This window comes from Myxocyprinus asiaticus, chromosome 7 (assembly GCF_019703515.2).
Source record: "Myxocyprinus asiaticus isolate MX2 ecotype Aquarium Trade chromosome 7, UBuf_Myxa_2, whole genome shotgun sequence".
In the NCBI taxonomy this organism is placed as follows: Eukaryota; Metazoa; Chordata; class Actinopteri; order Cypriniformes; family Catostomidae; genus Myxocyprinus; species Myxocyprinus asiaticus.
Window position 1 is genome coordinate 39882521 of NC_059350.1, and position 13787 is coordinate 39896307.

Genomic DNA, 13787 nt, shown 5'->3' on the forward strand with positions numbered 1-13787 from the left:
TGTACAATCTTAATATTTCATATTATTTTGTCATTTTAACATTGCTTTGTTTTAAAATTGTCAAAATATTTACATTTTTTGTTTATTTCCAGTTTAAATTAGATTTTGAGACACAGATTTTCAATGTGGACTTTTGAACCCCACTGTACATAAACAAGCGCTTTGAGTAGAGAGCAGATAATTAAAAAAGCATTATGGGTAACATCGATGTGAAAGGGTGACTTGGCGTTTAAAGGTCATTCTGCTTTAAATTAACTTCCTCTATTTTGGTAGCACACATGACTGTTCCAGTCCGTTATCTTTATTCATTAAAGACAGCAGATGATGTCTCAGAATTCTGCATAGGTCTAGTGGGAATACTTCACTTTCCAAGGCTTGATATTTAGCTGAGAAACATGAGAGTATGAGCATGAGTCATTTTACCTGATGATGGAGTAATAATGATGGGAGAGATGGATGTGAGGGTGGGTGGATAGAGGGTAAGTAGCTGTCGTGGTTTAAATAGATGGGAAGAATGTCTAGGGTGGAGGCTGCTTCAAAATAGACAGATGTAGATTGTTTTTTGGTGGTGCTCTGGGGCATATCAAATGTTTATCTAAGCGCAGTGTATGCATGACTGCAGTAAACACAGTATTATACCTATGGACAGGCATTGAAAGATGGATGTGTGTGGCTCACCTGCAGACGGAACATTGTCTCTGAGGCTGCAGTGCAGTGAACATTACAATGACGGAATAGTTCCGGGGCGGGGCTTTGACGAACCGGCGGAACTTATCTCCGTTCATACGGATCACGGAACGCCGGGAACTCCACTCCATCATCTGCTCCACCTTCTCTGCCAGCATGTTCTAGAACAAATAGATGGAGAGAACCAGAGAAATGGAGATAAAGTTTCATTGGGAGTAAATGTAAAAGTGTTACAGGGAGCAAGACAGGGAGCAGAATGGAATTCCAGCAGTTCATGTGTACAGTTTCATAATTGAATAAAATGTTACATTATAAAAGATGTAACACTAATTTTTCCAAGCAAACAAGAAAAAAATAATTAAGTGTTCCTTTATAAAACAAAAATAGAATATTAAAGAGCCTAGAAAGCTGTACTGATCTGTAACTGCAAAATTGAACAGCCTATTTTTGTATTGTTTACAAAGATATTTTGTAAATGTCACCAAAAAAGATTGCTTCCTGGCGAGAGAAAAAATACAAAACAGTTATGGCTAAAGGAAATACCAGGCAGCCTTCAGTAATTCTTAGTATTGTACACAAGAGCAGCCTCTAGCTGTAGCACAACTTACACAGTCTATAAAAAGACCAAGCATCTATCTATTAGAACTCGATAAATATGATAAAATCACCATCTCAAAATGACAGAGAAAACTACACACAGTGGGTACTAAAAGTCAGAGGCACCTAGTGTATATGCTTCATTTAGCATTTTTCTGATTTCATAAAAAAAAAAAATAAATAAATAAAAAAAAAAAAAAAATATATATATATATATATATATATATATATATATATATTTTTATTTGATGGCATGGACCGGACTCCTCAAGCTTGCGCAATACTGATGAACCATGTTATCCCAGCATGATTCCAATGTCACAAATTTTCCTATTAAATTAATAAATGTTAAAAAGTGCAGAACCTTAAACATTTCATTGTTTTATATTTTTCAAAATCCTAAAACTTTTTCTTTTTTTAGTAAAACAATATCTGCTGATGTATTTGATGAAATATATTTAGTTGTTAGTTTTCTGAAATTTATAAAGGCAGTGCTGTCAGTCGATTACAATTTCTAATCAAGATTAAGCGCATAATTTTTCATAGTTAATTGCGATTAAACACAGATTTTGAAAGTCCTGAAGTTTTACTCTATTTATACTTTTAGGGTTGTAATGGTTCTCGGTAAAAAAACAAACCATACGGTTCGCCACCCACGGTTCTGTAAGCATTGGCACTGCGGTTCACCTCAAGTTTAATGACGCATCTGGAGCACAAGGTTTGGCGAAGAAAACAAAGCGTCAAATAGACACGCACATTTACAACCACCGGTAAGGCACCTGAATGGACCTGTAAATGGATACACTCTGCCTGTGTTTCACATGGGTCAACTTGATGACAGCACAGTTCTGCACTAATTGGGTGTAGTTTAAAATGGCAAGCGCCAAGCGGAGAAAACGAGATAGATAGAGAAGACCCCTGCGTTATTCAAGTCTCCTGTCTGGGAACATTTTCTTTTTGCAGTCAATTACAACAGCGATGGTCAATAAAGTTTACAAAACAGACACTGTTTACAAACACTGCTCGACGCGAGTGCCGTATACTGGTAATACATCGATATATGATTAATCATGTATGCCGATATCACCCGGAGAAACACAGAGCCACAGGTGAGCCAAAACTGCACACACTCCCTTCCATTTTTAAGCAGTCACTCAGTGTTAATTCAGACAGACATGAAACAGTAACTAAAATGCTTGTGGTGTTCATTGCCATGAAGTTATGTTGCCATTCTCCGTTGATGGAGATGTGGGATTTCAGCATATGATTTCAAACACTTGAGCCACGATATCCCGGACCCTTCTCGTATCCATATTAATAGCAAGGTTCCTTCTATAGTGATGTACAGCTTCCGAATGTTGAATATATGTTGAGTTGAGTTTGAAATGCACTTTATGTTGATGCATGTAGCGTAATAGTGCAGGGTGTGGAAGGGTCCACAGCAGAATGAAAGGAGGACACAGGGAAACGGGCTTCTACTGGCACAGGTAAGACTTTTAATTGGCAACTTCAATGCTTACAGCTTTCTCATTAGGTACATAGTTTCACAAACTCATTAGTTTCACAGATATGAACACTCATAAACTCGTCAGCTTCACAGACACCATGGACTTCCTTGTGCCAGGCTCTCTCTCTCTTGGCTGGTGGCTTGGCTGCTTATATGCCACTCTCCCCATGCTCACTGGAATTAGATACAGGTGTTAGACATAATCTAGCTCAGGTGTAAACACCTTTCTCTCTCTCCGGATCGACGCTTGATCACGCCCCCACTGCCACATATCCCCACCGCCCGACTCAGACGGTGCATGTGCATGTGCCACTGCCAATCATTGCTGTAATTGATGATGTCATCTAAACAGGCATTGGGTGTGCATCAAATTTAGACACCGCGTTGACTTCTCTATAATCCACACAAAACCGTACAGACCCGTCGCTCTTAGGAACTAGAACAACCGGGCTGGACAAATTGCTGTGGGATTCCTCTATTACCCCCATATCAAGCATTGCATCCAATTCTTCCTGGACAATTTTCTTTTTGTGCTTGGGCAATCGGTAGGGACGAGTCTCAATGTGGTGCTGGATGAGGTTTGTATGACCCGGTAGAGGGGAAAACACATCTGCAAATTCCTGTTGCAACTTGGCAACCTCTGCAAGTTGATACGGTGAGAGGTGGGTTCTGCAAGTGACCAGGGTGATATGATTGTGTTTTGTATTCACCTCCGGCCCGAGCTCCCCTCTCTCTGGAACTACCGTAGCCAACGTCACAGGGACCGCCTCACTCCATAATTTCAGGAAGTTAAGGTGATATATTTGACGTGCACCCCCTCTATCGGTTAGTTTTACCTCATAATCGAGATCCCCCACGACGAGTGTGACCTCAAAGGGCCCTTGCCACTTGGCGAGTAATTTGGAGCTATACGATGTGAGGAGTAATACGAGTACCTTATCTCCCGGTGCAAATTCCCGTAGCCGAGTTCCCCTGTTATACAGTCGGCTCTGTCATTCTTGAGCTTGGAGCAAATTATCCTGTGTTAGTTGCCCCAAGGTGTGGAGTTTTTTTCTAAGATCAAGAACATATTGAATTTCATTCTCACTGTTTGATGGTCCCTCCTCCCAAGCTTCACGTATGATATCAAGCACGCCACGCGGGCGCCGCCCATACAGCAGCTCGAATGGGGAAAACCCAGTGGAGGCTTGCGGGACCTCTTGTACTGCGAATAACAGTGGATCGAGCCATTTGTCCCAGTTTCTAGCATCCTCATGCACCAACTTACGAATCACGTTCTTAAGGATTTTTATTAAATCGCTCCACCAGGCCATCTGTTTATGGATGGTAAACGCTGGTGCGAATTGACTTAATGCCCAATAATTCATAAAGCTTGCGTAGTGTCCGTGACATAAAGATTGTGCCCTGATAGGTGAAGATCTCTTTCGGAATCCCCACCCGGGAGATTATTTTGAAGAGTGCCTCCGCAACACTGCATGCTGAGATGTTGCGCAGGGGCACTGCTTCCAGATATCACGTTGTATAGTCCACTAGGACCAATACAAAGTGATGTCTGCATGCTGATCGCTCTAATGGCCCGACAAAGTCCATGCCAATTCTCTCGAAGGGGACCTCGATCGGCGGAAGGGGGCACAATAGCGCTTTTGGGGTGGCCGGCGGGTTCACCAGCTGACATTCACGGCAAGTCACACACCACCTGCGGACATCGCCACCAATGCCCGGCCAATAAAAACGGGCTATTAGATGGTTCAGTGTTTTTTTTCCCCTAGATGACCCGCCATGGGATTATAATGAGCAGCCTGGAACACCATTTCCCGACGGCTCCGTGGTATTAAGAGCTGGGTTGTATTTTCCTTTGTTTGAGCATCCTGTGTCACTCTATACAACCGCTCATTTATAATTGCAAAATAGGGATATGAAAGAGCGACATTCGGCCAGAGTTGTTGACCATCGATCACTCTCACTCGCGACTGCTCCAAAGGGAAATCCCCTGAGGATGGGCGGGGCTGCAGCCTCACCCCCCACCCCCCCACATCATCCTGACGTGGAGCTGATGAAGATGGCCCCGGCTTAGTGTCCCCTGCCAGAGCATCGCACATATCACATCTCATCGCTTTTATGCAGGACCCATCCGCGCATTTTCCCTTTAACACATTTCTGAATTCAGGCCAATTAGTCCCCAAAATCAGCAGATGGGTAAGCGGGAACTACCTGCGGCCTCCACTCTATGTTTTGTTCTCCAAAATTTTATCACAAGGGTCACCATGGGGTAATTGTGAATATCCATATGCACACACTTCACCCTCAACCTTCTGGTTGTGCCCAAAGCCTCACGTTGAACCAAGCATTGGTGGATAGTGGTTTGATTACAACCCGTGTCCACAAATGCTTGGTGAGTACCCCCTTTGACTCTTACCGGTATCCGGTACATTCTGGCCCAATCGGGGGCAGCCTGCGGAGTGTCAGGGATCCAGACCACCGTCCCCAGCTCCATCACAGGGCATTGATCCAGGAAGTGTCCCAGATCCCTGCAACTCCAGCAGGCCGGCCCAGGCGCCACACCCGCACCTGCATCGGTGGACACTTCCACTTGAGGGGGAGAGCGGCGGGGCACTGTAGATGTTGTGGGCAGTGCGAACTTCGCGTGGGAAACTGGCTTCGGCGGTGAGACTCGCCTCCGCGGGGCAGGAACAGGCTCTGGGGTGAGAGCAGAGTGAGAGAGAAGACGGGAGTGGGAAGAGAACGGGGAAAACATAGGGGGAGGGGAGAGAGAATGGGAGGGCTCTTCCGCCCTTGGGTACGCCACCATATGGTCCTCCGCCAATCGGACAGCCTCATCCAGCGATGTCGGGCGTTGGCACTGGACCCATTCCACCATTCCTCGCAGTAGCCGATGGAGGAGCTGCTCCAGTACCACCTGATCGATCACTCCCTCGACATCGCGATCCCCCGCCAGCAGCCATCTCCGGCAGGCATCTCGGAGCCGTTGGGTGAAGGCAAATGGGCAGCTGGTTGTCTCCAACTTCATCATGCGGAAGAGCTGGCAATGCTGCTCCGGACTGCGGCCAACCCGCTGCAGGATGATCTTCTTCAGATCTTCATAAGCCAGGAGGTTAGCCGCTTGCAGTTGTTGTGCTGCGAGCTGGGCTTCCCCGGACAGCAACGGCCCCAGATCTCAACGGTGTGCTCAAAAAGATCGAGGAACGCTTCTGGGTTATCTTCCACCCCCATCTTCAAGAACGTGGGCGGGGGCATGGGGCTGTGGTTGTCCGGGGACGCAGCCGGGGCTCTTTCCTGGCTGAGAAGGCTCCGGATCGCATCCCGGTCCTCTGCTTGAGCTCGAAGGACCTCAAAAAACCGGCGATCTTGATCTTGCCGGAGCTCAAGCAGGGATTGTTGGTGGGACTGGCGTAGGCCAACGAGGGACTTGAGGATCTCTGCCAAATGGGAGGACTCCATGGGGCGTACTTCCTCCAACTTCAATTCCCGGGTTTCAGCACCAGTGTGAAAGGGTCCACAGCAGAATGAAAGGAGGACACAGGGAAATGGGCTTCTCCTGGCACAGGTAAGACTTTTAATTGGCAACTTCAATGCTTACAGCTTCACAAAACTCATTAGCTTCACAGGTACGTAGTTTCACAAACTCATTAGCTTCACAGATTTGAACACTCATAAACTCGTCAGCTTCACAGACACCATGGACTTCCTTGTGCCAGGCTCTCTCTCTCTCTCTGCTGGTGGCTTTGCCGCTCTCCCCATGCTCACTGGAATTAGAGACAGGTGTTAGACATAATCTAGCTCAGGTGCAAGCGCCCTTACCGCTTTCTCTCTCTCCGGACGGACGCTTGACCACGCCCCTGCTGCTACACTGGTATTAAGGTAAAATATTGATTTAGTAATTAGAGAAAAGGGTTTTTTTATAGGTCAGGTCCCTAAAGAAAATTAACCTATAGTAATACTGCAGTAATCATGACTGAAGTAGCCATGACTGCTGTCACCAGGGTTTTCTTTGCAGAAATCATGGTTTTGATAGAATTAACCATGATTTTACAACAATAATACTGTAGTTTCCATATAGTAACCATGGTTTTTCTATATATTACAACCATGAGATTAATCATGCTGAACTTGTGGTTACTATGATTTTACTACAAATACCATGATTATGGGTACTGTAGTAAAACCATGATTTTTATTAAGGGCAAACCTGCTGAAGTGTTACCAAATACAGTATTCTTAATTTGGATTTGGAAATAATTTAGATTTATTTTTCTGGACATAGCAAATCCCGAACTGTACCGAAACCGTGACCCTAAAACCGTGATACAAACCGAACCGTGAGAAATTTGAACCGTTACACCCCAACTTATTTTCCTGTCAAAATTAAATCTGTGCGTGCTTACAAGTTTTTTTCCCGCCGAGCGGGCTTTTTCAAACACATGATAATCACTTCAGGTGAGTCAGGTCGCATTTTTCACCCTACCATGTTGACGTTAATTTTGTTCATCTAAAATGTAAGCTTTTTAGTAAGTAGCCTAGAAAATGACAATTTTAGGCTGGGTATTCAAATTATTTTTACCCTACTGATCAAGAATTCTACGATGTGCCGACTGCATCTATGGGATAAACCCTTTTATTGTGTGCACGTCATGTTTAGAACAATACATTTGTGTTATTGTATATTTCTCACAGACCAATTTTTTTCAATCCTAGCTATTTTTTACATCGTAACCGTTATTGGTTAACATTTTTAACCGAATAGCTGTTATATTAGATAATATGCTAATGCATGTCATGAAATACATGAAAAATCTTTTTGGCACTTTTTTTTCTCTCTCGTAGATTTGGCTTACCTGTGAATTATTTTCAAAAATGTCCTGACTGTTTTAATAGATTAAGTTACTTTTACTTGGTGATTTCTGTTTAGAACAGGCTATTAGGGTTGCTCTATTGGTCCTGCACTATTCACTCAATTATTTTCAATAATTATGCCTGTATTCATTACATGCACGTCATGTCCTATATTTCATGTAGCCAGGGTTGGGGGAGTTACTTCTGAAATGTATTCCACTACAGATTACAGAATACATGCTGAAAATGTAATTTGTAACGTATTTTGTTAAATTACTCAAGGTCAATGTATTCTAAATACTTTGGATTATTTCTTCAGCACTGGTAGATTTTTTCACTTGTTTTGACTATAAAAACTCTGCCAGTACAGTAAGACAAAATACACATGTTAAAAATACATTATCTGAAAAACCTAAATATCTTATGCAGTGTTGTTTCTAAAACAAGATAAATCAAATTGTTCTTGTTTGAAGGATTTTTAGATATTTTTACAGGAAAACAATACAAAAATTATTATCAAGAATATGATTTTTGCCCTAATATCAAATGTCTTACTAGAAAAAAAAAGAAATTATGATCTAATGTGAATTTTCTTGATAAAAAAAATATGATCGTGCCTGGTAACGTGCATGTAAAATGGCTAGAAATAGCATTTTAGCTTAGCGTAAAGCTGACAATTTACACAAGGTTTATTTCTATTTCTTCTGCTCCAAACTTACTTCAAACTTACTTTTCTGTCTGCTCGTATGAATGTAACACATCATAAGAAAGTGTTTCACCACTGTTCAAATGCACTTTGGATCGCATCATTTATATGTATAAATGTTTTACATCTGAAAGGACTAAAATTAAATGAAACAAATGACAATAAAATGCAAAGTAATCTCTTCAGTAATCAAAATACTTTTGAATGTAACTGTATTCTAATTACCAAATATTTAAATTGTAACTGCAGTGGAATACAGTTACTTATAGTTTGTATTTTAATTACGTAATCCCATTACATGTTTTCCATTACTCCCCAACCCTGCATGTAGCCTACAATGATGATAATGCAAGTCAAGCACATCGCAGATAAATGCCCCTTTTTCAGTGGAATTTAGTGTCAGATTTGGCAGTTGGAAGTATTTTAAATGGTTCGCTTAAAAACACAATAGTTTTTGACTGTTTTCTAAGGGTTTCTTTCTTTTAGACTAGTCAACTAGTCGACTCCACACATTTCGACTCCGTGAAATTAGTCGTTCCGCACATCCCTAGCAGCAAAGTACTTGATTTCAATCACAAGTCCCATCTGGGCTTGTTTTGTACAATAAATAGTGTTAAGAGGTCCTTTCTCCATCATTTTACCACTGACACAGCTGTTGTGTGTGTTTGTAGTGTGTGCGTCGCTGTAATGAGTCCAGGCGGACACATCGCAAAGGTTCCTTCCAACTCCGACCAGTGTTTATGCTGGTTTATGTTTTATTAATGGTAAATGCGTTAATCGCGATTAAGAAAAATGAAAGCATTTATTAAATTAATCGCATGCATTAACTGACAGCTCTGTATAAAAGCTTTAAAAAAGTCTCTATCATGAACAAGGAATGTATCCTCCACTTGCCTTGGACTCAAGTACTAAATAGTAAATACTGTAGTTTTTTTTTTCTGCTTTTCACTTCAATTTCATATTTCACTTTAACACTGATGTGTCTGTTACCATATTAATATTAATGTTCAGTTACACATAAATCATTTTTGCAGAACAATTTAAAAAATAAAAAGGTATAATTTTGCAGTCATGCATAATTTGAATAATCAATTTATTTTCCCAACATTGAAAAGTCTTTTGAATAATGAAATTGGAAAGAATGTATATGTGAAAGCAGAACGTGAGCACATGCTGATATTAAGGGCATTTCACATAAAATTGGAAATGTTTTAATGTTTTAAGTGTGAAATCAGTTCTCTCCTTCATGAGTTTGTTTTCATTCTCACACACAGGTGTGAAAATAAGAAAATCTCACAATACAAAGAACATCAATAGAAGTGTATTTTCTTTATTTATTATTTAGTCACAGCCTTCAGAATTCGCTATTTGTAATGATCTTGAACAGCGCTACGTATAACAAAATAGAATTTGTCTTTATTAGAATTGCATTCAGCAATACCATACTGTAATAATTTTGAATAAAATGTATGTCCATGCTAAAAGAAGCCAGAACAGGTTTATTATTAGAGATTTTTACCTCTATCAGCACTCTGCACATACTGTCACTTACCATTTGAAGAGCAGATTGAAATAACTAAAAAGGAATCAGTAAATTAGGGATCTTTGGCTTCTTTTTAAAGCAAAGGTTTGTGTTGATGTGCAAATTAAAAGACCCATTAAAAAAAAGTAAAAAAATAAAAACCCATTAAAAAAAATTCCAGTGTTATTTACAAATTCTGCCTTACAACATACAAGTAACGAAAAAAGGCAACAGTCCCAAAAATTTATAAAAGATGAAAAACTAGATTAACAGGGTTTGGAAGTGATCACACCCCTGGATTTAATACTTTGTAGAGCTACCTTTTGCTTCAATGACAGCCATCAGTCTTTTTGGATATGTCTCTACTAGCTTTGCAAACCTAGATTGGGGAATATTTGCCCATTCTTCCTTGCAGAATTGTTTGAGTTCAGTCAAATTGTGGTGTGAGCGGAGATTAACTGCTCTCTTCAAGTCTATCCACAGATTTTCTATTGGATTTAGGTCAGGGCTCTGACTTGGCCACACAAGCCTACCTATCGTTAAGACACTGTTTTTTTTTTGTTGTTGTTTTTTTTGTTTTTTTTGGTGGTGGTGGTGTGTTTATGGTCATTGTTGTGCTGAAAGGTGAATCACCTCCCATCTTCAGTTGTTGAGAAGAGGGCCACAGATTTTCCTCAAGAATTTGGCTGTAGCTCAGTGAGTATTGACGCTGACTACCACTCCTGGAGTCGCGAGTTCAGATCTAGGGTTACTGAGTGACTCCAGCCAGGTCTCCTAAGCAACCAAATTTCTAGGGAGGGTAGAGTCACATGGGGTAACCTCCTCGTGGTCGTGATTAGTGGTTCTCGCTCTCAATGGGGCATGTGGTAAGTTGCGCATGGATCGCGGAGAGTAGCATGAGCCTCCACATGCTGGAAGTCTCCGCAGTGTCATGCACAATGAGCCACGTGATAAGATACACGGACTGACTGTCTCAGAAGCGGAGGCAACTGAGACTTGTCCTCCGCCACCCGGATTGAGGTGAGTAACCATGCCACCATGAGGACCTACTAATAGTGGGAATTGGGCATTCCAAATTGGGGAGAAAAGGGGATAAAAAAAAAAAAGAATTTGGCTGTACATAGTAGCATCCATTTTCCCTTCAATCCTGACCAACTGCCCAGTCCCCGCTGAAGAGAAACATCCCCACAACATAATTTTGCCACCATAATGCTTTACAGTATGTATGGTATGTTAGCGCTTTGAGTTCAGTCCAAAACGTTATTTTTTTTTGTCTCATCTGTCAGAAACCTCCATGGTCAGATGAGACAAAAACTGAACTTTTTGGACTGAACTTCAAGCGCTATATTTGGAGAAAACCAAAGTCCTTGAGAGGCCAAGTAAGAGCCCTGACCTAAATCCAATAGAAAACCTGTGGATGGACTTGAAGAGAGCAGTCCATTGCCACTCACCCCACAATTTGACAGAACTAGAACAATTCTGCAAGGAAGAATGGGGAAATATTCCCAAATCTAGGTGCGCGAAGCTAGTAGAGACATATCCAAACAGACTGATGGCTGTCATTAAAGCAAAAGGTAGCTCTACAAAGTATTTAATCCAGGGGTCACTTTTTAAACCCTGTTATTCTAGTTTTTTATCTTGTATACAATTTTGGAATTGATGCCTTTTTTTGTTACTTGAATGCTGTAAGGCATAATTTGTAAATAAAGCTGGATTTTCTTTATTTTTTATTATTATTTTTTTTTTTTTATGAATTTTGATTTCAGGTTGTAAGACAAAAATTGACTACTCCAAAGGGATTTAATGATTTTCTATAGGCATTGTATCTTACATTAAGGCAGGGACCCAAACCATAAAGGGACTTTAACAATAAACAGGTTTACATGCAAAGCAATCTGCTCATAACTATCAAATCATTTTATTATTATATATATATATATATATATATATATATATATATATATATATATATATATATATATATACACTATATTGCCAAAAGTATTCGCTCATCTGCCTTTAGACACATATGAACTTAAGTGACATCCCATTCTTAATCCATAGGGTTTAATATGACGTCGGCCCACCCTTTGCAGCTATAACAGCTTCAACTCTTCTGGGAAGGCTTTCCGCAAGGTTTAGGAGTGTGTTTATGGGAATTTTTGACCATTCTTCCAGAAGCGCATTTGTGAGGTCAGACCCTGATGTTGGACGAGAAGGCCTGGCTCGCAGTCTTCGCTCTAATTCATCCCAAAGGTGCTCTATCGGGTTGAGGTCAGGACTCTGTGCAGGCCAGTCAAGTTCTTCCACACCAAACTCGCTCATCCATGTCTTTATGGACCTTGCTTTGTGCACTGGTGCGCAGTCATGTTGGAACAGGAAGGGGCCATCCCCAAACTGTTCCCACAAAGTTGGGAGCATGAAATTGTCCAAAATCTATTGGTATGCTGAAGCATTCAGAGTTCCTTTCACTGGAACTAAGGGGCCAAGCCCAGCTCCTGAAAAACAACCCCACACCATAATCCCCCCTCCACCAAACTTCACAGTTGGCACAATGCAGTCAGACAAGTACCGTTCTCCTGGCAACCGCCAAACTCAGACTCATCCATCAGATTGCCAGATGGAGAAGCGTGATTCGTCACTCCAGAGAACACGTCTCCACTGCTCTAGAGTCCAGTGGCGGTGTGCTTTACACCACTGCATCCGACGCTTTGCATTGCACTTGGTGATGTATGCCTTGGATGCAGCTGCTCGGCCATGGAAACCCATTCCATGAAGCTCTCTATGCACTGTTCTTGAGCTAATCTGAAGGCCACATGAACTTTGGAGGTCTGTAGCGATTGACTCTGCAGAAAGTTGGCGACCTCTGCGCACTATGCGCCTCAGCATCCGCTGACCCCGCTCTGTCATTTTACGTGGCCTACCACTTCGTGGCTGAGTTGCTGTCATTCCCAATTGCTTCCACTTTGTTATAATACCACTGACAGTTGACTGTGGAATATTTAGTAGCGAGGAAATTTCACGACTGGACTTGTTGCACAGGTGGCATCCTATCACAGTACCACGCTGGAATTCACTGAGCTCCTGAGAGCGGCCCATTCTTTCACAAATGTTTGTAGAAGCAGTCTGCATGCCTAGGTGCTTCATTTTATACACCTGTGGCCATGGAAGTGATTGGAACACCTGGATTCAATTTTCAACTTCAACTTTTGGCAATATAGTGTATATATAAAAATAAAAAAATGACAATGTAAGACACTTGTGTTTACATGAGATTTGAAATCATTGTATTATTCTCTGCTTTTGATGTCAAAACATAAACAAGCATACACACAACACTTTGTATAAGCCAGTAAGAACGGCAACAAAGGTGAAACACAAAATCGGGGTGATGAGAAAAATGATATGTGTGCCAATCAGTTTATTCTTAAATCGATAAAGGAACACTGTTTAAGTGGTTTACAAAACCTCTTAGTAATCAGAATCTGTGTAAGAATGTGCATGTAAATGCTCTTAGGGTTTCCCAACCCACTGAGACTTGTAAACTGTAAAATGTTAACTCAGTAAACCAGTTTAAAATACTTGTGGCTCTTAACTCTTTACTCAGAAAACTTAATTTATATAATTAAGAATAATTTATTTTAAATAAGTTCAAACTTTTCATTTTCAATAGTGACTTTGGCTATAGATTTGAGACTCAGCAGGGGTGGACCAATAGCACATTAGTGTGTTATTCCCAGTTATTTCCACTTCAGCATAGATACACACTCTATCACCTTGTATTCCTACCCTTCTTCTGCCCTCTTTCTTTTTATGGACACCACTTCCTCTAACACCCTCTGCGCCCCAACACCCTGTTTTTTCTCATTTCTCTTTCTCCATCCTCCCTCCCTATCATTATAAGTAACCTGCCATTT

General features: G+C 41.3%; 1 protein-coding gene across 1 annotated transcript in view; it reads right to left on the bottom strand.

Moving 5' to 3' along the window:
• The window catches only part of LOC127444131 (tumor suppressor candidate 3-like), a 162321-nt gene that overhangs the window by 108031 nt on the left and 40503 nt on the right, over positions 1-13787 (bottom strand). Inside the window, exon 2 of the mRNA XM_051703345.1 lies at positions 679-848. Within this exon, the coding sequence (XP_051559305.1) occupies positions 679-848 (170 nt within the window). The remainder of the gene's footprint in view (positions 1-678; positions 849-13787) is intronic.